Below are 24,013 nucleotides of genomic sequence, written 5' to 3'. Positions count from 1 at the left end.
ATACGCCAAAAGTGGCAACACAAAGAAAGTTTTCAACGGATGTACAAGGCCCTTTGGTTCCCTTATTTAAGCTGATTACCGCCTAGACCGACTGTTTCAAATGATTGCATATATTTCCCCTATTTCCCTTATTAGCAAGTAGGACGACGATAAAAGATTAGCAAGTAGGACGACGTCACCGCTACATATCAACGTCTTTGGGAAGTTAGTTGCGTTGCATTCGACAAACAGCGAGTAAACAGACTGAGAACTTGATGCTAATTACAGCGTTTATCACAACTTTTGGGGTCGTTTACTCCAGACCAATATCGTAATTTATTTAAATAATTTGGTAGATCGACAGCAAATATATGTCGATGTAAAAAAATCATCATAAAATTTTCCCATTACTATACAATTACAAAAAGGCGAAAGTTGCAGCCCAACTTTTCATGCTTAGATGACCTAATTAGAGCTTCGGTTTATTAAAAAGGTCACGGAGAACTGCTCAATAAAAGAAGGACTGCCACTAAAAGTAACACAACAACTAACCACATGAGGTCGATGCAATAGGCTGAGAACCTGAGAATTGATGATCCGCTCGGCGGCAGGACGTGATGTCATCAACTTATCTGCGAAAGGGCCGCCAATTTGTCGCCCCGAATATCTTGAGAATTAGGTAGCAGATAGGGAAACGGGTCTCTTTATTTTTTTAAAGTGTATCATATTTGGAGATTTAAATAAAATTGAACGACCCCATAGCATATATATTAGAGATTTTATTATTATGATATTACTATGATTGAATGAAATTATGACCGCACCACTGCACATTGCACAGCGGTTCCAACAGCAAATCTATCGGCCAAAATCATAACTACTTGTAAACTTGGAGTTCTGGCAACGCAGGTATTAAGTATGGCCAAAAAATAGTAATAAACGCATGGTTTCACTCTAATAGGCTTAAAATATGTCGTTTTCATGAGAAAAATTAACTTTTTACTTTTTTAATGCAAGATTGACTCCAACTGACTGATTAAATCACGCATAATAGCACTGTCCGAAACAGTGGCACAGCGAGGGGGGGTTTTGGGGGATAAACCCCCCCCCCCCAGAGCTCCGAGAAATGTTTGAGTTTAACCCATTTTACTTAATTGGATTGATATTACTAATAAAATAGTGCAAGGATTAATAAAATATCCCACAGAAAGCCGTAAAAATTACCATTTTGAACCATTTATGTAAAAATTCCGCAATTTATTAATCTCGCACTATCCTGGTGGGTATTCCATACTCCCAACACACCCCGGTATTATTTGCACCTAAACCCTCCCCCCAGATTTAATTCCTAGCTGCGCCCCTGGTCCGAACTACCAAAAATACATTTAAAAAATTTAAAATTTAATTCCTTGTGCCATGTTAAGGCGCAATAAGAAAGGATTTTAGGGAGAAATAATTTTTGGCGCTGTTTATAATCAATAACAACTTACTCGTAATGCGCCCATAAATGCAAACTATTGGATACACAACCATGTAATTTTCAGAATAGCACGTAATACAAGAATAAAATTAAGGAAACGACTCACTAGATCCTAAAGATGGAGCATATTTCTTGACAGCAGCGAAGCATGGACATTGACAGAAGTAGAAGAGTCGAAAGAGGAAGCATTCGAAATGTGGTGATTTGGAAGAATGATGAAGATAAAATGGATCGACTGCGTGAGCAATGACGATGATCTAAGAGTTGTGGAAAAAAAGAGAAGCCTCTTAAAAACTCTAACATCCATACAACTTAATCAGCCACATAATTAGATACGACGGACGGCTTGGTGAAAGCCATTATGGAAGGACAAGTCGATGAAAAAGGCCATGGATGGCCCAGAAAGGGTTACGACAGGTGATCGAGGATGTAAAAGGGAAGAGATACGCAAATATGGTAAGGTAAGTGGAAAGGAGAGTGGAGTAGCTTCGTCGAATCAATCTTCGGAATAATGACTTATGATGATTCTTAGCATAATCAGTAGATTAAATGAAGGAGGAGGATTGTGCGATAAAAAACTCTGGGGTTGATATTACCCCATTGATTTTGTCTTTAAATTTTACGTAAAAAACAACTGCTAATTAAAATGATGAGAGGAAACACTAGGATTCCGGCGATGATACAGGATTTACGGCGCACTCTGAATTTGACCTTACTCAAGTACATGGATAACTCCCTGAAGTTGATGCGTAGTTTTCCGCGGCGTTGTCTAGATGATGTCTCCATGTTTCTGGGTTTCACCGCGTGGATTTTCTCTGTGACGACAGTTTCTCTGGTATTCCAACCGGCGTCTTCAGGTCGATGATCGCCCTGAAGACGCCGGTTGGAATACCGGAGAAACTGTCGTCACAAAGAAAATCCACGCGGTGAAACCCAGAAGCATGGAGACATCAGATAACTCCCTGGTTTAATCAGTCTCGTCAGCAACCGCCAAATCCGCAACGATTTAAAAATTTGTCCAATTTTGCTTTCATTGAAATCAGCTCTGAGGCAATTTCAGAAATCTTTTAAAAAAATCAGAAATATTTTACTAGAGAATCTTTGGGACTATGTTTTACCTTCCAAACCCAAGCACAGATGCCCTAAATCAGCCCTAATCCCTTCCCATATCCCTTTCCCTACCTAACCCTTAAATGCCCGGACTGAAAGCACAAGTATAGTATAAGAATCAACTCAGTTCCTGAAACTCCAAGAAGACAGCTGATTGGCTGGGGGCTTGGAAGGAAGACTACTTAAGAAAACTCCGCTTGGTTTGGCTTGGCTGGTTTAATCAGTCTAGTCTTACGTTAAGAGTAGAGTCATGTTGTGTTATCCACGATAAAACATAAACTATAAATGGTAATTTCCACACTTTAATGTTAAACTCCACTGACAGCCATGATTTCGACATTCTGTCATTTTCAAGATCTTAAAAACCTTGAAAATGACATAATATGTCGAAACCATGGTCGATAGTGGAGTTTTATAGTAAAGTGTACAGATTAACATTTTTAGTTTATATTTTATCATGGATACATCGCATTTTCACCACGTCAAGCCAGAAACGATTTCATAAGTCTTGTCATGTTATCATAAATTCCAGAGAGAAATTAAAAATGCTGGCCGCGGTGGCGGCGGTTTTCATTCCTCCCTAGTCAAACCTAAGGTCGTGGGTTTCAGTCCCGCCTGGGTAAGTTGCACCTACCCAGGCCATAGGTGTTTGTGATGGTCCATCATTGTTGTTTTTCGTTAGGTTCCTAAGATGCAAATGCCTCCAATGCACTGTTTTCAAGTTCGTGAAGGTAAATAAATAATAAATTCAGGAGATAGGTAAAGAATGTAAATCTACATCTACCTACTATCCCGTATGTCGCCTTAACAGGAAAGTGGTGGGGGAATCACGAAACCAGCAATTTACAAAAACAAATTATAAACTCTGGTGGTTAAGGAAGTTGCCCATCAATGATCTTGCGTTCGATGCTCACGCAAGCCTTTTTTCTGCACATACCTCTTTGAATTTATCATTTGAAATTCTCTCTCTTAGCTCTCTTAGCTAAAATCTCAATTAGCGCTTACTGATTAAAAAAAACATTACTTCTATTTTTACAATTAAATTTTTAATGACGGTGCAGCTAGAAATTTATGGTAAGGAATTTCCACGGAAAATTCTGAGGAATTCTGTTGATTCAGGAGAAACTGCTTCGGTATTTCGTATCACTCGACAGAAACTACTTAGGAATTCTAAATAACTTCCCCAGAAATCGCTTAGGATTTCTGTGTTCAGTTGACTGAAACAGTAAGGACTTCTGCGTAAATTCCTTGAAACAGCGTTTAAATGCCTTAAGTAACCGTATAGATATTCTGTACAAAATTCCAGTGTACTCACAGATCCGGCGTGCAGCCAATACGGGTGGTCGTACTCGTTTGTCGTCGATAGTTTGACCAGGCAGGTCAGGTTGAGAGGCTGTCCGCGCCCAACGAGGAGAAGAGGCGCTCCCAGGATGTCCACAGAGGAGCTGCCATCTGCGGGAGACACATGCAACCACTCTGAGAGGCGCTAAACGATTTCTTCAGAAAACAGTGAGGAAAGGCGATAATAAATGGATAAAAAGAAGTTAAAAACACGCTTTTCCAAAAAATACTGATTAGGTTTATCAGAAATGAGTTTAGATGAGCCTGACAGGTGAGTAAGGATTGACACCCACGCTTTATACTTCGAGTGAAAGTTTCACAGAGAGAAAAGAATGAAAAAATAATTCTCCAATGAAAATCTTGTTTTCTCCTATTTGGTGAATTTTATACTGTTATCGGAAAAAGCGTGTTTGTGAAATCTTTTTCATTTATTTTTATGTTAAAATTTTAAGGGCTGAATCACATAATTGTTTTCTTCCTTTTTAGTTAGAACATGAATTTTACATTGAATTATTAATATCATTAAATATTATTTTCATAATTTCATTGCATAAAAGTGAGGCCTATAAGGCTACCAACATCTTCCTTGCATAAAGGGCGAAATAGGACAGCCTAAAACGATGTAAGACTCGTTAAGTAAACTTTTCAACAGCATTTAAATATTTTAGAAAAACAATCGACTATTTTACGTTTCGAACCTGCAATCTTCTGTTCACTGGACAGACGCGTAAACCGTTGGGCATGATGACACCTGTTGCACTCACGAAGAGTGAAAGCACTAATATCTACCCTGAATCTGAGCGGTCACTTCAAGTGTTAATTGATAAAAATTGCAGCTAAAAATGCCTCTAAATACCTAAGAATTGTGTAAGGATGCACGGTATCCGGTTCTGAGTTGTACTGAAAATTTTAAGCCGATGATTTTCTGACTAAGGGAAGTGGATAAAAATCAATAAACACATTCCAACGATGGACGAAGAAAGTTAAGAAAAAGTATGCAGAAGTACTCTTTTACTAAGTTTTTTTGCGTTTATAATAAAAAAGACTTGTAGCCTAACAGAAATGGAGTTGGTTCAGGCGCTGAAGATCACAAGAAGAGATAGAACGAAAAACGATGTGTAACGCCGAAGAATACAAGAAGAAAGGAAACTTAGGAGCACCATTCGCCAGATAAGGACCCAATATATAGGATACGACTCGTGAGGAATATATTGGTGGGAAAAATAGGAGAGGTCTCCACACGAAGTCCAACGGATAAGTAAATTAGTAAGATAAAGGACGGCACTCACCTAGTGATTCAACCCAAAGGTTCGTGAAGACCAGTGAGGGCAGAGCTCACCCAGGACTAAGCTATAGGTGAGTAAATTTCACATATTTAGAGTAGGGGGGACAATTCCTTTCCATGGACCATCACGCCCTTATTTGTTGTATTTGTTTGTGGGAGTCCAAGGCCTTCACCTGGGATTTGAAACCGGGTCCCCCGAACAGCAACCATGGGTTCTCCCCACTAAGCTTTCACGCTTCCCAAAGATACACATAAAGACAAAGAACATCAGGAAAAAGGTGAAACTATCTTGGGAAATGGAAAAATTGAGGTATTTCAATCCTAGGATTGAATTAATAGAAATAAAATCTCTCAGCTCACGAAAAACGTACTAAAATGCTTTGAAATTTGAACTTTGAATTCCACGCATGCTAAACGAAAGTCAGTAACAGCTATGGTAACCTCATCCACATGTATAAATGTTTGGTACCACGCATTTATTCATGCCTAAATTAAATATTTTAATTATTATTTTACCTAATGGAATTTAAAAACAATTAAAATGCTGTATGATCTTAGGTTTTCCCGGCGTATCAGTTGCAGAAAAGTTTCATTTTAATTGCAGAAAAGAGAAACTTTTCTGCAATTAAAATACTGGTTTGCATGTTAGCTCTCCCTGATTGAGAAAATATTGACAGCGATTGCATAATGTACGGGAGCAAAATTCGAAGTAATTGTAATTCTGATTACTTTTTAAAAGACAAATAAGTAATTATTATTAATTTATTTTAGTACAAATAATTACATTTGCCTAAATCGGCATTTTGAAAATTTTACCTGAATATTTTCTAAGATGAATATTTTTTTATTTAAGATAAAAGCATACATTAACAATAGATCCACTCTATTCAGAAATCAAATGGGTAATATTGGCTTCTACCATTAACAGCGGTGAGGTGATCGGGTGAAAAAGGCCATTTGTTTTGCGTGATGACGACTGGTATTTATTTATTAAAATTCAACGAGGGCCTCGATAATTGAAGTCTTTTCACTTATAAAATGCATCATTTTAGTCAGCAGCCTTTGACTGAGCTACCTACATTTAGATACCTAATACCCAGCGAAAAATCTCTAGGGTATTTGGTAAGGGGTGTCCAATCACCATTATCAAGAGCATCCGCACATGCACACCACAAGGTTATAATAAATATTACTCGCAATAACAAAAATACGTGCAAATTCATGCGAAGGAAAACTTCCCAACAGTTGGAACAATTGAAATAAAATAAAACGCATTACTTTCAAAAATCGAGATACCTTGCTATCCTTAATAGTACGAGGAAAGAATGACACAGTGAGTCTCTATGTTCTGAAGTATTATTTCGATTATTTCCTTTATTTTATCTGGGAAGCACGCCTGCTGTAGCACGATGGTAAACGAAGGATACTTTTCATGATATCTGAAAAATCGTCATCTAATTGTAAGTAAATTTAGCCTATACTTTGCTTAACGATCCTGTTAAGATTCCCATTTTAACTCGCTTAGCATATTGGAAACGTAACTTTTTACGTTAACAGCCCATCACATATCTGGCAACCCCGCTCAGTATTCTATTTATTTTAGCCCTAGTGAGGTCTTACTAGAGTCAGGAAGCTTCTCTCTACCACCCCAAGCTGATTAAATTGTTCAATTCCAACAGAGTAACTAATTATAAGCTGTTTAATTGATTGGTTGTCCGTAGAGTATCTGTCGACCGACTGGTTTAAATTAATTAAAAAATTAGACGAGTTAAGTCTAAATTAATTTAACCTCATCAGTTAAATTAAATTACTTCTGCATTAATTTAGCCTCAAGAGGTTAAAACTCATGAGGCTAACTTAAATGAAACGTAATTTACGTCGATAAAATTTGTTTCAGTCGAAATTAACTCGTGAGAGCGTATTCCTTGAGAGCCTTCTCATACAATTTTGGATAGTATTAATCGCAACTTTTGCGGACACTGTCAATAAATAATGAAAACTACCTGCGTTAAAACAGCTTTATTTACGCGATCACCTTTCCAAAGATTAGATATTTTGCCACCCGGTTTCGAACAAATCCTATAGATTCGCGAATAAATCATAAAAATTTCTTGATGTGAGATTAAGATTTAAATGAGTTATAAACAGAAAATACGGCCGGCCGAGAGAGAGAAAGTGTTGCGTCTCCTAGAGGAGACACTTGACCAAGCACACCAAAAATGTTGATTAATGAAAGAATAGATTTGTCTTTTTGACGAAAACTGATACATTATTCGACATTCGTTCACTCAGGTAAAGAACCCAGAAGGATAAGACCGTAACATCGGCCACGACGCCGTTTGAATCCAGACCGGTACCACCATTAACAGCATCAAACAATATTTTGAAAATAAACCTTTCGACATATCCTTAGAATCTTTGAATACCACGCGCGATAATCGAAAAGAAGTTCTATTAACCTCACCTTCAAATGTAAATTTTTGGTATTACATACATATTTATGCCTGCATGAAGCAGTTTAATTATTATTTTAAGTAATGGCATTTAAAACAACTTATATGCTGGTTTGAATGTTAGCACTCCCTGTTTGATAAAATATTGAAGAAATTATTACTTTCTACTTTTTCAAAGAGAAATTTGTAGTTGGATCTACGGTTTCCGCGGCGTTTCTCCATATGAGTCACGGCTTTTGGATGTTCTTCCGCGTTGCACTGTTTGTATGGACAACACAACGCGGAGAAACACACAAAAGCCGTGACTCATGTAGAGAAATTTGTAATTATAATTGATTTATTCAATTACCACTAAGGGTTACTCAATTACGGCACAATTCATCGATTTTATCCCCTATAAAAATCAACGAAACAGAACTCAGCAGTTGACGGAATTTACTTATTCATCTCTAAAACGCAGTGTTTGAATCGGGTTGCAGCTATCTTCAAAGTAACTTGGTAGGTTTTACTAATTTACATCTACATGGAACTCCGCAAGCCGTCTCAATACGCGTGTGGCGGGGGATGTTGGGATACCAGCCGCTAACAAAATAAAGACGGAAAAAAATAAGAAAGTTTACTGAGTCCCACCTAGCTTTTAATGGAGTCCTTTATTGTGCGAAAGATCCACAAAGAAAAAATCATTCGCCTTGACCGGGATCCCGGTCTGATTTTTTCTCTGTGGATCTTTCGCACGATTGTGCATTGCGGGTGACTCCCGTAAAAGTTATCACCGCGGCTAGTCCCGGTATACTTTGAACTAGTCTAGAGCGAACACCTCTTTGTGTTCTATGTCCGGGCCTGCTCTCCGGCTGTGGCGCTGTGCGCACGATTTGGACTGATTGTGGCATCATATGCTCTGCAGTCCAGCAACATCTTGTCCGGTAGTGTCCGAAAATATCCACAGGGAAGAATGACGCCTCGGTAGCTTAACTGGCTAAAGCACTCGACCGGAAATCGGGGGATCCGGGTTCGTATCCCGGTCAAGGCGAATGATTTTTCTCAGTGGATCTTTCGCACGATTGTGCATTGCGGGTGACTCCCGTAAAAGTTATCACCGCGGCTAGTCCCGGTATACTTTGAACGAGTCCTTTATTGCTTGGGGGAAAAATAATTCCTATACCTATTCGTTCGGAAAAACATCTTCATTTATCGTTTATGATGTTTACTCGATGCAGTCTTCCATGATATCACGGAAATTCCGTTCAATCGTATCCCGATGTTTTTTTTCAGACAATTGTAAGACTTGAGGTGAATAACTCCACTGTGCGGCGCCTAAACGTGTGGATCAGTGGCGTCTCAGCTGATGGAGCGTCGCCTCAAAGAGTGTAGCGCCACTTCAGCGGATGGAGCGTCTACTCAGCGGATGGAGTGCTATTTTACCGTGTGGCGCAGATCGCGAGAATGTCGGACTGGCGCGCTGGAATGTGAGTAGAGTGCGGTGTCATCTAGTTCATAGATAAGGAGCCGAACGCAGCCGCTGAGATAACCAGTAAACCGAGAGTCTAGGTGGCAAAGAGGAGCGATTACGGCCGATTCCAATCCTAGTATTTCACCTTACTATATACCTTGTAGTAACTCAAATGTGCCTCCGATACGTATTATAGAAATAAAAGGCACACAAGTGCGACCGTTTCGCCTGCACACCGATGCGGCCGTCAACAAACTATTAACCAAAACATATAGCTCGCTGAGTTAAGTTGTGCTTACGGTACATTTAATGGCAGAGTTCCTTAAGGCGGAGTTCAATGAAGTTTCAATTTTACATCCTTTCGCACGCCTCATATTATGAGCCAATTAACTTTTATTTAAAATATTTATCCACTAGGGAAAACATTACTAATATTTAAGACGAAAAATTGTGCAATTATTGCCAGAAAACCAATAAAAAGTTTCGTCGCTTCCCTCAGTATTCTTAAGGCAGAAATTGAGAAACATAAAAATTATACATATTCACACGGCTTATTTTATCGGCCACTTCTTTTTCATTTAAACAAAAATGAATTATTGTATCTTAGGGAAAAATAACCACACAAATTAGTTCGACGAATTTGTTCCAATCGACGTGTTTCTTTAAACGGCATGCTAATACACAGGACGAAATGGTATAAAACGCTTCCTAAACCATCAGTAAGAATTTTTTTTTATGGATATGATAATTATTACATAATATTTTACGGTAATAACCAAATATCAGCTGTTCACTTGGTGTAATGCAAAAAAAAATCATAGTATTTCAATAAGCACATATCCGTGAAAACCTATTTGTAATGCTTGAAATTCGCGACCGTAGTATCATATATTGGATATTTTAGCAACTACGCGCTCGAAGCAATCGCTCGCTATGTAATGATACTGATAGTTCCTTGTAACCCAAAGTAAGTCATGAGTTCCAAAACTTTATGACACTCATGGATATCGAACCAATAGCAGATATTTCTTTCAACCGGCCTTTGGACGCTTAAACCGGGCTTTTATGATATCAATTAAGTGGATGTCAAAGGACACGGGCCAGGGGTTCGCCAACATTTTTATGTATCACATTCACTTAGTTTCTATATAAACTGTGTACAATAGGATCCATGTAGTCTTTGCGAAGACTACACCTACACTTTCTGAGAAAAAGTCACCTTAGATTGTCCTTACAGACTTTGCACGCATGCCGCCTAGCGCTCCAGCGAAGCCGGTCTGCTCACCCAGCGAGGAGGAAGCGCTGCGGCTCATCAGCGACGCAGCGGCATCAGCCACCTTGCAGCGGACGCCGCGGCGGGCGGTATAAATAGAACGCGTGTATGCGGAGAGGCGCCTTTGGGAATAGCATCGCCGCGGCGGCCGCCCGCCTATCGGACGTATTTCGGGCGCCGCATTCCATTGCCGCTGATTGGGCCCAGTCTATTTCGCGCCTCCCTGCACACCGCCCTTGGCTTCCCAACCGTTCACTCACTCGTGTATGTGCTGCGGCAGAGTCCTTCGATCCAACATAAACAACAGCTCTCAAGGTGGCTGCGCAGGAGGCAAACACTCAATTAAAAATGCAATATTATCATGGGAAATAGAATGGGTTCATCGCCACCAAAAAACAACAATCCTAGGATTGAAGGTAAACGTTTCTCGGGATTCCCACCAGGTTAAATACACCATTTTAGTCAAGGTTTCCAGCTTTGACTGCTGAATGAGGACTGTGGGCTGCTGAATGTCAAATAAAACGACATTCAGCATCCCTGAGGATGAACCCCGGGTTGGAACTCGAAATTACGGCCAAAATGGAGTTTTTAATCCGGTGGGAATCCCGAGAAACGTTTACCCACATAATTCGCCGGGAAAGCATAAAATCTTATTTCGATCCTGAGTTAGGTTTGACGCAGCCCTCCATTCCTCTCCCCTATCTGCTAGTCTCTTCATAGGGACATAGTTATTCTCTTTTATATACTTTATATCCTGTCCTATGTAACACATTTGGGGCCGTCCCTTGTCCATCTTCCTTTTCGCCTGTACTTCAATGAATATTTTCATCAGGCCATCATGTCTCATAATATGGCCCACTAAATAATATTCGTACAACAAAAAGTGTTCCCTAGCATTGTTCATTAGCAGAATGTATTCTAAATCTAGTTATTGGCTTCTTATGCGCAGTTAAAATAACGTAAGTGCTCATATAATAAAGTGTTCATTCTTTACGAATGAATGTAAACCTGGAATTCCTGACTAAGTGCCTCTAGTCTGTGCAGCTGCGAATCATAATTCCGTCACTTGTTCTAATATATTTTGTAAGCTTTCCCTATTTTATTCTTCTAAAATTCCATTCTGCACCAAATCAACACTATGTCTTGTTTCTGGTATAGTTGTTCATTGAGTGGAGGTTATTGTTGCTAAATGGGCAGTACTATTTGTTTTTTGTTGAATTTTATAAGTTTTTTGTAGTTATTCGGAATTTATTATGATTTTTTCTTGTTTTATAATTGTGAAAGCTAGATAAATTTTATTTCTGTAAATTCTTCAGGACCTTCAGGGCATTAAACGTTAATCATTATTATTAAATTATCCCGTCTTCTTCTTAAGGTTTTTAGAGGACTGCTATTTTCTCCCTCTCTTCTTAGCATTTCCTGATTACGTACTCCATGGATCCATATACTCTTCATCATTCTTCGGTAGCACCACATTTCGAATGCTTCCACACTTCCCTGCTGCTGTCAACGTCAAAGCCTCGTTCCCACAGAGAAGCATGCTCCATAATTAGCATGTGATTAATCGTTTCCTGACTTCCACGCTTGTATTCTCAGCTGTAAGTAGATTCTTCTTTTTGTGAAATTCCTCTTTCCACGTGCTGTTTTACTATTTCTGTCTCCGAAAATCGCTGGTTATACGGCTTTCTAGGTAACCCAACTCTTCCACCTCTTCAAGAGTTTGATTTTTCAATCTAACGCTTATCAATGAGTCTTCCCTTATGCCGAATACCAATATCTTTGTTTTTGTTGATTTTTAGCTGATACCTGGCTTTTGCGCTTTCTATATTGATCACATATTTCTTCAAATCATTATCTGTCTCGGCTATGACTTCTACGCCGTCAAAAAATCTCAGCATCATTGAGGACTTTAGAACCCAAGGAGGATAATTGGAATTTTTTTATTTTTGGAGATATTACTCTGAGGTCAAATTCCAGTTTCATTACTACCAGCTCTTAATACTCTCGGTATTGCCTCCTCTATCATCTTCTACATCACCTTCATCTTCGATAATTTTTGCGCTGGGTTTGCTTCCGTTCTATTACTCTCATAGGTTATTTATTTTCTTTTTCCATAAAAATATTTGCATCCTTGCGCCTAATGACATTATATTTTTCAATTCGTTACTTCCATTAGTTCCCCACTATTCTACAGATTGTTTCCCTGTAGAATAGTGGGGAACTTCCCCTTTACGAAGTTATTTTGCGCATCTTCGCTTAGGCTCATCTACGTTTTTCTACACGTTTTTCTGGCTCTCCTCACTGTGCGACAAATCTAGTTCCTCTATATTCTCCTGTAGTAAGCCTGCTTTTCCCCACCTTTCGCATTTTTGGACTTTCTCCTTCTTTCAATGAGGTCTAGGACTACATCCGTTATCCACGGCTTTTTCTTAATGGGTTTTCTTATACCCAGAACCCATCTCCTGAAGTCTCCAGTGGCCTCCTTATGCCCACTTTTAATATTTTTTCAATTATCCTCCACATATTTTTCAGTCCATTCTAATTCTATTTTGCTCTCGACAGCTCTTTGAAATGTATGATAATGTTTTTTCTCCCTTGTTTTCTCAACTTTCCACATGTTATACCTTGATTTCTTCGCTATCTTAAATTTCAAATGGAATTTCATCATCACTGAAATATGATCACAGTCGATATTGGCCCCCGGGTAGATTTTGCAGTCCTTTACCTGGTTCTTAAACCTTTTCCTCACAAAAATCTAGTGTCGTTGAAATCTTGGCGTTCTCTCTAGGAGTTCTCTCTTTGCGTTTTCCATGTGTATCTCCTTCGCATATGACTCTTCAGCAGTATTATTACGGAGGCCTCCGCGGCGAGTTGATTGGTGATAGTTTTTCGGGTTCATTCCGCGTTGATTCGTATTTTGTGGACGACAGTTTCGGGCGCGTTCCAGCTCCCGTCTTCGGGTCCAAAAACGCGCCCGAAACTGTCGTCCACAAAATATGAATCAACGCGGAATGAACCCGAAAAACTATCACCAATCTTCAGCAGTATGTTCAACACCACTAACTTATGCTCTGCGAAAATTCAGGAGCTTTATTTCTCCTTTCATTTCGATTTCCTCATCATATATCTCAGTTATTCTTCCATTGTAGCCTTAGCCGACGACAGTGATACAATCACCTAAAACAATAAGGTTTCCTTCGCCCACTACGTGTTTGATTACTTCCTTGATTCATAAATTTTCTTTGCCATGTAGATTCTTGTAAAACTGATTGCTTCGTAAGCTGCATATAGTATCTTGTTCAATTGGTGCAATACTTCTTGAAGATGTGCCAAATAATAGTCGCCTTTAAAATTACTTTTTATTACGCTCTCGATCTTTGGCACTACAGTTATCACGCTTTCGCGAAGAAAATGTTTCACGAGCATAGAGACGGCTCGGCAAGTCAGTCATCAAATGTCTGAATGATACTCAACTTCTGTCGAAACATTATTCAATATTTCTTCGTTAGAATTAGTAATTTTTTCCCTGATCTGGTTCCAAATTGTTTAGATCGTGAATTTATCATAAATTTCTTATTTATTTTCAGGGTCGTATTCACCAGTACCCCAACTACTCCACGACGTAGGGCGGCAACTCCCAGGGAGTTCCACAAGTCCCGGAATTTTTATTTCTTTAGTTTTTTTCAATGTTTTTAAAAACAGTTTCCTTCCAGAATGCGAACATATTGATTCAAAATCCCGCGCGTTTTCCTTTTTAGTAAAAGAGTTCCACCATAGGCTGCCAGGAGCGCGAATCCTGTGGTTACATTAGTCATTGCCTTGCGAATGATCACGCTATTCCTTTTTTCGCTAGTTCCTGTCGTTAGGCGCGAGGACCTTGTGGACACATTGAATTTGGTTCGCACTATTTAAACAAAAGCTCTGAACTATGAAAATATTTGAATAGTGTGTCTTTGTGAGGGTGTCAGGATTTGTGTTTGATTTTCTGACAATGGCTTATCGACGTGAGAGACTGAGTTGAACTCAATATAAGAAGGCACACCAAGCGAAAAAACATGCTCAGAAGAAAGTTGTAAAAAAAAATGTAAAATTAGATTCTTGGGTTAAAAAAAACAAGAAAGCTTTCCAGAAAATACAGATTCCATCGAAGAAGTAGCAAACGTCGAAAGGAATGAATCTATTTAGGCGAGAACGGATCAAGGTAACATATCTCGCCGGCCTCGGTGGCGTAGGGGTAACGTTCTCGCCTGCCAAACAAGAGGTCGCGGGTTCGAGTCCCGCCTGGGTAGGTTTCCCCGGTCCAGGGCATGGTCGTTTGTGTACGTTTTCTTGTTACACTTGTTGAACACCCCGGTGTAAAATGGCCAATAAGAGCTGTATCCGGTGGTTTGAGCATAAAATAAAATAAATATCTCCCCCAGGGGCGGCAGACATTGACTAGCGTAGGGCGGCAAATGGGGTTAATACGCCCCTGTTTAATTTTAATTTAAGCTCTCAGGAATACCAATACAAAATTTTGAAACTTCAATACCATCCTCCTATGAATTACTGAAAACATAGCAGTCTTTTGCGACAACAATGTATTTTGTCGAATAGGAATTTTCTATTTCAATGACGCAAGAAGACACTAAGCCGTCACTTACGCCGCCGAAGCATAGTTTACATTAAAATATCACATTTTATAAGCTGGAAATAAGGGTTATAATGAAATAAGGGCGATTACGGAAAGATCCGAGTTGTAAGAGAACTTAAAAGTATGGAGCATCGTCTCATCACGTTCACTCCGTGCATCCAATCGCGAGCGCTTGGATGCTCATTGTTCGGCAGCTGAGCATTTGAAATTCCCCTAAGATTTCCAGGATTTGTACATAAAATTTTTATGTTTACATACAAGATGTTGAAAACCTTCTCTTAACTTATAAGAGAATGAGTGGCACATATTCTGGATGGTTGAATTTACAGATTATTTTTTAAACTCGCATGTTTGGAGGGAAATAAAAACAATAAAATACAAAACTTTAAAATATTTTGAGAGAAAATTGCATGACTACACTTTCTTTAGTTAAAATATTGTCATGCTGTCGCTGAGGAACAAGACTGTATTGTTCCTGACTTTGAATATTAATAACATTGATATATCAAAGGGTGCTTCAAACACAGACGGAATCGATTTTACTCCAGGGTTATTTTCAAAAGTGGATACAAGAAATAGAATTAATATGCCAGATTGTAGGAACGATAAGAACCTCGTACTTGCATTGGAGTCTAGCAATTTCTTACGACATAGGTCCTACGGAATTCGTCCCAATGTAGACCAGGTCTCATGGAAAGGTTGCAGCAGTGTTTTTTTGGAGCATCTTACTCTATGGTTACTCTATCTGAGGTTTCAGGGGAGATGGAATGGAAACGGGACATAACAAAGAAACAGGAGCAATTTCCACAAATTTATATTTATTGTACGACCGGTTTCGCTTACAGCATCATCAGGTACATAGATCAGGTACAGGCGAAACCGGTCGTACAATGAATATAAAATTGTGGAAATTGCTCTATCTTTTTTTGTTATACTCTATGGTTGTGAGACATGGATGGCATTGTAGCAGGAAGTAAAACGGATTGTGATGTGAGTGCGGAGAAGAATGTCGAATACCAACTGCGTAGATAGAGTGAAAAATGAGACATTGACCAGAAAAGAGGAAGATTAGACTAATGATGAAGACAACCCTTGTAAGGGAAGAAACCGCAGGAGCATGAATTAAGTCCCGCAATCCCGCGGGCCGATATATCGGCTTATGCTTCTCAGCCAAATAGTGCCAAGAGCCGAAACATCGGCTTTGAGATAGTTAATAGTTCAAATTTATTATTATACAGTAATCTATCTTGAATAAAAAAGGATTAGTTATACAGTGAAAAATTAATATAAATAGGGTAAAATAAAAAATCAGCATTTTGATATACCAAAAAATGACATTACTATTTATTTTTCGGAAATTTTACCTTTAATAATACGACCTAAAGTATTTCTCGCCAGTGCTAGTCTGAGTGGGTGACTCTAAGAGGGTTAAAAGGAATTTATGGATGAAGAGCGTGTCGGAAGAAATCACGAATGGAGGATACTCCAGTTGGCCTCTATGTAAGTTGGAACCCGCCGCGCATGGGTTTGCAAAAGTAGCCAACCATGTTCGTCATGGGCAGAGCGAGAAATTTCACGGAGAAATAAGCTATATGCTTCCCGGGCTTCGGGGTAAAGTCCCTTCTTGCCAATTGTAATCTTCCTACATTTGCTGTTCGTTAAATTCCCATGTATACTGTTAGGGCCAAAAAAGCGCTGTTTTTGGGGCGGTGAAGATAAATAAAAAAAATAAAAAATAAGGGCTTTAACTGGAAATTATATTCGTAATCGTGTTCTACCAAATTCATTACTCTCCCATCACGATTGTGAATATTATGTCGTAAAAATTGAGCGTAAATGGGCCGCTCTAACCTCTTCGCCCCGCAGCGGACATTTTTGAAAAACAATTGAAATGCGTCCCACGTGGCAACAAAAATTGAGCTTAAACGGAACGAACTGGTACCTCCTCCATTCAGTCCCATAGGAAGGAATGGCGGAAGAAAAGTTTAGAAAAGAAAAATGAAAATAAAAAATAAAACGGCGGATGATTCAGAGAATACAGGCTAAGCGGGGAAGAAAGGTTATGCACAAGACAGTTTTATAGTGAGGAGAGGCAGACAAGGACCTGTTAACTACCTGAATATGATGGTAGTATTACTATGACCAAACACAAGATCCTGATACGTGGACAGATGCAGGAATGATAGACATCAACACATATTTAGTGTCACTTTGTTGGAACAGTCACAGTTTTTAGTTTCCATTCTCGCTATTTAAGGACTTAAAGGTATGTAGCCAATGACTTAAACGAATGTTGCTTATTTCGTTTCCGTGGTATGATTGATGATTATCCATTTGTCAGTAATTCGTAAATGAAGAATCGACACAATCAATGGCGTAGCCAGCGGGGGTCCGGACCCCATCATAACATAAAAACACAATTATTTTCCTTCATAAAAGAAAAATTATTGAAAAATCATGAATTTACAAAATATTTCTTCAAAAAATAAAGTGTTTTCGATTATGAAAAGTGATTAAATTAGTTTAAAACCCTCTACTTAGTACCCTGTTTTTCAAAAACTTTTCCCCCTGGTTTTGGACCCCCCCCCCCCCCCCCGAACGAAATTCCTGGCTACGCCACTGAACATACACATCGGGAAATGTCAGATGATACACGAGAGAAGTCAAATTCATCAAGACCTAGAGAAGCATTACCGCCAGGAAATCCTCCAGATTTAATTTACGAATTTCCCTGCGACTATGAGTCCATTTTAATCCTATCATCATTGACTATCGAAAACCGTATTCAAAGAGAATACATAGCTGTCCATGCAAAAAGTCAAGATACCCTTAGTTTGAAATTAAGTGCACTAGGGAACTACTCAATCAATTGCAATGAATTAACTGAAAGTGAAACAAAACTTATTTCTATGTTTCCTCCATTTCGCCAGTAGCACAATACACCATTGAGAATTTTTTAATCCGGCTTGGTACAAAAAACATACTGTTTTTTATGCATGGAAAAAGGTACCTCCACTTCATTTTTCAAGAACATCTACATGCATTGATTGAAACGGAAGTTAATAGATTGGAAGAAAAGACTCTTTTAAATGCACATGCCATGGTAGAACTAATAGACAATTGTATAAGCGTAAAAACTTGCGGTTGAAGAAAAATCTGCTACTCTTGTTATTTAAAGACTTACAGGGATGTTGTTTCTTAGGTTTTCTTGTGCTGACTGATGATTCTCCATTTTCAGCTAATTCGAAAATTGAAGAATCGACATGCAGGAAATTTAAAAGCTCTACACCTTATATATAAAGCTCACTACCTTATACGCGAACGTTTGAAAATTTTTGGAACTAAAATAGTTTAAAACAACTGTTTTTTCCTATTTCGGTGTTTTATTATCTTTGATCAGCTAAATGCCCGAGTTGGTAACATTCTACGTTGCTCAGAAAGAGGCAGTGGATGGAGAATTATTCAATAGCTTAAACATGTAGACTTGAAACACAGATTCTGATGCATAGTGCGACTTCTTAGATGAATGATGCAGGAAAGAGGTTTAGAATATAAATAACACCAAATATTTCGCAGGCAGTGGAGGATGGGCTCGGGAAGCAGTGCAAACTATACGTCATGAATATTAATCAGAAGAAGACTAAAGTTAAGCGGTTTTGTAGAAAGGAATGTGAGGCATAAAATAAAAAAACATAGGCACTTACTTGAGCAGGTGAAACAGTTGAACTACACGAGTAGCATCACACAGGTGTTAAACGGGTCACTCACTATATAAATATGTGTTTTAAAAAATCGCCACTTGCGTCACTGACGGCAGAAGGATACCAATTTCACGGGGAAATTAGCCACGATTAAGGATGTTCATTGAGTATTATATTTTTGATTTAATAATCTAAAGAATTAGTAACTTATCAAAGTTATAAATGATGAGTAAGAGCACTATTGCGAATATTGAAAAATAATGGATCGATCTGTATTCGACATATCGATATGTAGTGGACACTTTTGAGAGTCGAATAAGATGCGAGTAAATTGGTAGCATTAATTAAACTTCTATAGGATGGACCGAGGCCACTTCTAAATAGTCCCCATGTTTTCGCAAAATAAATCATACAATGCGAAGCTAGAGCTGGCCCAAATTGCCTGCCACAACCGTTGAACTTTATTGCATACCTTCCAGGATGCACAATAGACTTCCGTTTGGCTCTCTCTCTCACACACACACTCTCAGCGCGAGTATATTCATGAAGTTATCCCCATGTAAATTGAGCACAGTGACCTTCCACGTAAATATTGGTTCTTTTAATATTCCTAATGCATTTTACTTCATCAAATCTGCCAAGTTTTTCCGAAATTCCAATCTTCCGCAGAGGGAAAACGGCTTGCATCATGAAAATGTTTGGCCACACGTAAATCGAATCGGATTCCTCCACAAAGCGAATTCCAGCACAATCCTTATCCCGGTAAGGAAGTCTCATAAACCATTGTCCCGTAAACCATAAAAGAAAGTTATCGCTTGCCACAGTATTCTCCGCAGAAAATGCCAAGTTTCACAATGTTTCACGATCACGTTTCTGCTTAGGAAACCGTTTCCCGGAAGAGTAATAACTGTCTTCCTTCTGAATTTACGGCCTTCTAAAAGAGATTTGAATACAGAAGGGAAGGATTTAAGCCCTTCTACATAATCCTCATATTCCTGAATGCACTGCTAAGCATAAAAATCATGTCGCAAGTTCGGCCGTTCCAATTATGGTCTACGCTGTAGCGCGAAGAAATCTTAAAATAAAAAAATAGATCTTAAACTTAAAAGCTTATTGCATATTTGCTACCTCCTCCTGAACGTTTCGTGGCACCTATACATCCTATATAAATACGGGAAGTTATCTCTGAAGGTTGGACTGCCAAAGATTCATCCAATATATTCCACTTGAACATGGTTCTATCAGTTATAACTTATAAATAATAAAAAAATGCGAATGACGGAGACGTATATTTAATTATTCCATGCATTTTAATCTACAAAAGAGGCTCCAGGTACTCCAATCTCTAGATGTTGGAAATCTGGGATAGCAATAAAAATAAATAATAATAAAGAAGATAACAATCAACGACTTTTCATCGAATTTCGTAGTTTTTGACCAAAAGCGATTGAACGCAAATGTTCGAGGTGCATCACTTATTAAGCCTAAACACAGAAGGGATACATTTTCTTATCTAGAAACTCGTGTTCTGACGATTTTCTGAGCTATAGAGGCGAAGAGGGCATTTGAAAAACGATTAATTTCATTAAAGCTGAGAATACAAGCATAGAAGTAAAAGGAAACAATTCATCAGATGTTACCTGAATGGGAGCAAGGCTTGGACGTTGACAGCAGCGGAGAAGTCAAGACAGGAGGCATGCGAAAAGAGATGCAACCGAAGAAAGGTGGGGATAAAATAGATCGACCAAATAAGTAATAACGACGTAAAAAGAAGAGTCGTAGAAAAGAGAATTCTTCAAAAAACCATTAGAAGAAGACGCAAAAACTCAGTCGGCCACATCATGAAACATATGATGATAACATTGATTAAAATACAGGTGGACGGGAAAAAGGGCAAGGGACGGCCCCAAATGGGTTACATACGACAGGTTATTAAGGTTGCAAACGAGAAGAAATACGACAATACAAAAAGCTAGCATAGAGATGGGCGGAATGGAGCGATGCGTCAAGCCAATACCACGATTGTTGACTTATGAAAATGGTCAGGATAAGATATCAGATCCATTAAGGATCGCGTGATCCGGGATTAAGCCATTTAATCTTGGTCCCTAGCGCTTAACTCGAAAATAGCTATCACTAATATTTACCATGGGCGTAATAACCGCAGCTCGACTTCAGCTGAAAACAAAACTTGCCGTAATGACCGACTCATAAAAGTGAGATCAGTCAGTGCTACATGGAGAAAATATTTATAACCCTTATCCAAACATTTTGAGGAGTAATTTTAATATTCCCCATTACTTCATGCCCTTTCTCCTCATCTTAGGCAGTTTATGACAAAAGTCTCAATTAGTTTCGAAAGAGAAATGAAAATTGCATTCTCCCGTAAAATTCGTCGTGTATATTTTTGATGTGAAATAAGTATACACCACTCCTCCAGACTCCACAATTCATAAAAGTTTGAAGTAATATGCGCTCCTATAAATACTGGTAACGAATACTGCCCAATTCAGCCCTTATTTACTAAGAAAAACATCCATACGCAGGTTGTAATTTCAGGAAAATCACTAACAATAATATTATAGGCTGATTTATAAAAAAGAAATTAGAAAAGGAAATTAAATTATATACAAATGATTAGATCCACAATATTGGGTGTTTAAAATATAACAGGCATTCCCGACGTCAATCTCTTGTCTAAGAACTGACATGAAAAAGCCGTGTTAAAATTGAGTTTAGTTATTCCTAAAGGCCGTTTTACACGGTACACGGAATTGCGCAGTCTGACGTACGTGTGAAGGCGCAATCAAAATTGCGTCGTGTAAAGCGGTGAATTGCTAGAACACATGCGAGAATGCGTGGATGCGAGACGGCAAAATAGCCCCACGGAAATAGGAATACGAATAGGAATACGGATTCAACAGACGATAGAATTTGCTTCATTAACAATCCCTCTGGCACGGATTAATATCGTAACGAGACAGTGTACTGTGTAGGGAAACTACAAACAAATAGCAATGCCAGAACATCCCAATGACAGTATTTGTTCGGAAGCGTGATTTGGTAACATTGTGAGAACGCTCTGAACATTGCTCAGCGAGTAGTTCGTGAAGGATAATGTTAATTTTTTTTTCTGCGAAAATATATGTGCCACAATCAGGAAATGTCAATACTCCAGAAAAATACCTCACGTTTTGGTGTTAACCTATCGTTAAACATAACAGTTGGATTTATTAGTGCAATGGTAATTTATTTGCTGATGGAAGAGTTCGATTCAGCTGACGGTAATGGTAATAAAAACCACTAATACTAATTATGATTTTTATTTCTTGCTAAAATATTGGCCAGTACATCGTGAAAAGAAACAAAAATAATCGCAATAAATTTCAACGGAGATACTACGTAACTTAAAGCACCACGGTCGATGTTGCAGAAGTGTTCTTTGGTGAATCGCAATTACTAACTATTTTAAAGCAATCAAATGAGATCACTAGCTTGGAAAAAGAGTATCATGATATTTCTTCGATACACTAACTTTTTTCCTTTTTTTGGATGGGATATAATTTTTTTCGATGCCCAGAATCACTTTTGAGGCTGCGTAACAAAACCACGTCTCATTAAATTGCTTGAAAAAATTAAAACTGTAATTAATTCAACAGTACAATGGTTATGCAGTTATTAAGGATTGATATATATTTAATCACCCATTATCATAATTTCTACGAGATATTATATTTTCTCCTGTCTTTAATTAAAAAAATGGTGATGGAGTACAAAATGGCGTCAAGAAAGCTAAAATAAATTGTCACACAACCAAATATTAACAACGGAGACGACATTCCTGCGAATAAAAACCATCCTCATTTATATTTTGTGGATGGAGCTTAATAAATTCGTCAAATTATCTGTAAGTTGTGACAACTTCAAACCTGCCGTGGGGAACACATTAAAGAAATATTTATTACTGAGCCCTATAGATGCTACGATTCACCAAACGTGTTGTGATAAGTTCTTCGGATGGAAAAAGTTAAAGAGAGGTGTGATTTCCAAGTCGTAAAGCCGTACCATGAATACCCGGCAAGTACACATGGGATCAGACGCGCAAAGATATAATTCGTGAAATGAATCAATTACAAACGGATGCTGCGCGATTCGTCATAAACTGCAATGAGTGGAAAGAGAGTATTACAATACATTTAAGAATTGATTATAATTGTGGAACCATATCTACTTTATTCCGGGCTTGGATACAGGAGATGGCATTAGTTGCATCTTTGTAGCTTGGAAATGAGCATTGGAACAACCCTCTTACCTTACGTGAGATGCGTACCCAATCATGTCATATTTCTCCTTCGCCGGAAAAGATCGCATTCCTATTAGCAATCAAAACGATCAATGCATTAAGCACAACAAGTATTCGCAACAGAATTTCTCTCTAATTAATATAAATTTGGATAATGGCAGGTTTCATTTTTTGTGAGCAGAATATTTCTCTGCATTTTGGCAAAGGGAAAAAATTAGCGCAGCAAGTACGTGCAATGCGCAAGAATTTTATCAACTCTACAGCTCAGCTGTCAAATGGGGTTGGTGCTTAATCGCGGAAAACTATACCAGTCCCAATTTCACCCATTTAACCTGACAGCCTTGGATAAGCAAGAGCGACTTTCGTCTTCTGCCGATTGCAATGGAATAATCCGAGGTCATGTGACGCGTATGATGAATATGAGATATGATCTCACGCATGACTTACTGGAAGTAGCAATTAATCATTATGAAACACAGTAGTATTACTACAGGCTTAATTTAATATCAACCAACCCAAGTTTTGAAAGCTCATTACCATTCCCCAGGCGTAGAAAACGTCAATAATTGCGAGGGCAATTTATAGGCAGAGAAAATGGCGCTGAGCTTTCGGAAACCGAGTCAATATTAAATTTCGAGTGGAGTATTAATAATGTGTTCCATAATGAATATTGGCATAATTCGTGTGATTGGCTTATTCCGACAATAACGTTTGTTAACATTTTACTTCGATTTGAAAATTTTTCGCTGAATTTAGGACTCGGTTGATTGACTCGGCGGGCGAGAGGCAACTTCTAAATGAGGTACGAAAGAGGCTGAAGCAATGGATGGCAAGTACTAAGCGGGGAAGGGATGTTGAAAACAGTGTTAGAGGGAAAGAAAAGAATAGGGATTTTAAATGGGTGGTAAGGGAGTAGGCCTCATTGTTAATTTAAGAGGGGAGTCCATGAAAGGAGGGCAAACTGCCAGAATACTTCTCAAATACTGCATAGCAAAATTACCTTAA

At 38.5% G+C, this 24,013-nt stretch overlaps 1 protein-coding gene across 2 annotated transcripts in view; it reads right to left on the bottom strand.

Moving 5' to 3' along the window:
- LOC124167371 (extracellular matrix organizing protein FRAS1-like) overlaps nucleotides 1–24,013 on the bottom strand; it is a 95,367-nt gene that overhangs the window by 31,566 nt on the left and 39,788 nt on the right. For both annotated transcript variants that reach the window (XM_046545387.1, XM_046545388.1), the window contains exon 2: nucleotides 3,885–4,021. In XM_046545387.1, coding sequence (XP_046401343.1) covers nucleotides 3,885–4,021 — 137 coding nt within the window. The remainder of the gene's footprint in view (nucleotides 1–3,884; nucleotides 4,022–24,013) is intronic.

This window comes from Ischnura elegans, chromosome 10 (assembly GCF_921293095.1).
Source record: "Ischnura elegans chromosome 10, ioIscEleg1.1, whole genome shotgun sequence".
Classification (NCBI taxonomy): Eukaryota; Metazoa; Arthropoda; class Insecta; order Odonata; family Coenagrionidae; genus Ischnura; species Ischnura elegans.
The sequence above is the reverse complement of the archived record's forward strand: the minus strand, read 5'-3'. Positions and strand labels throughout refer to the sequence as shown.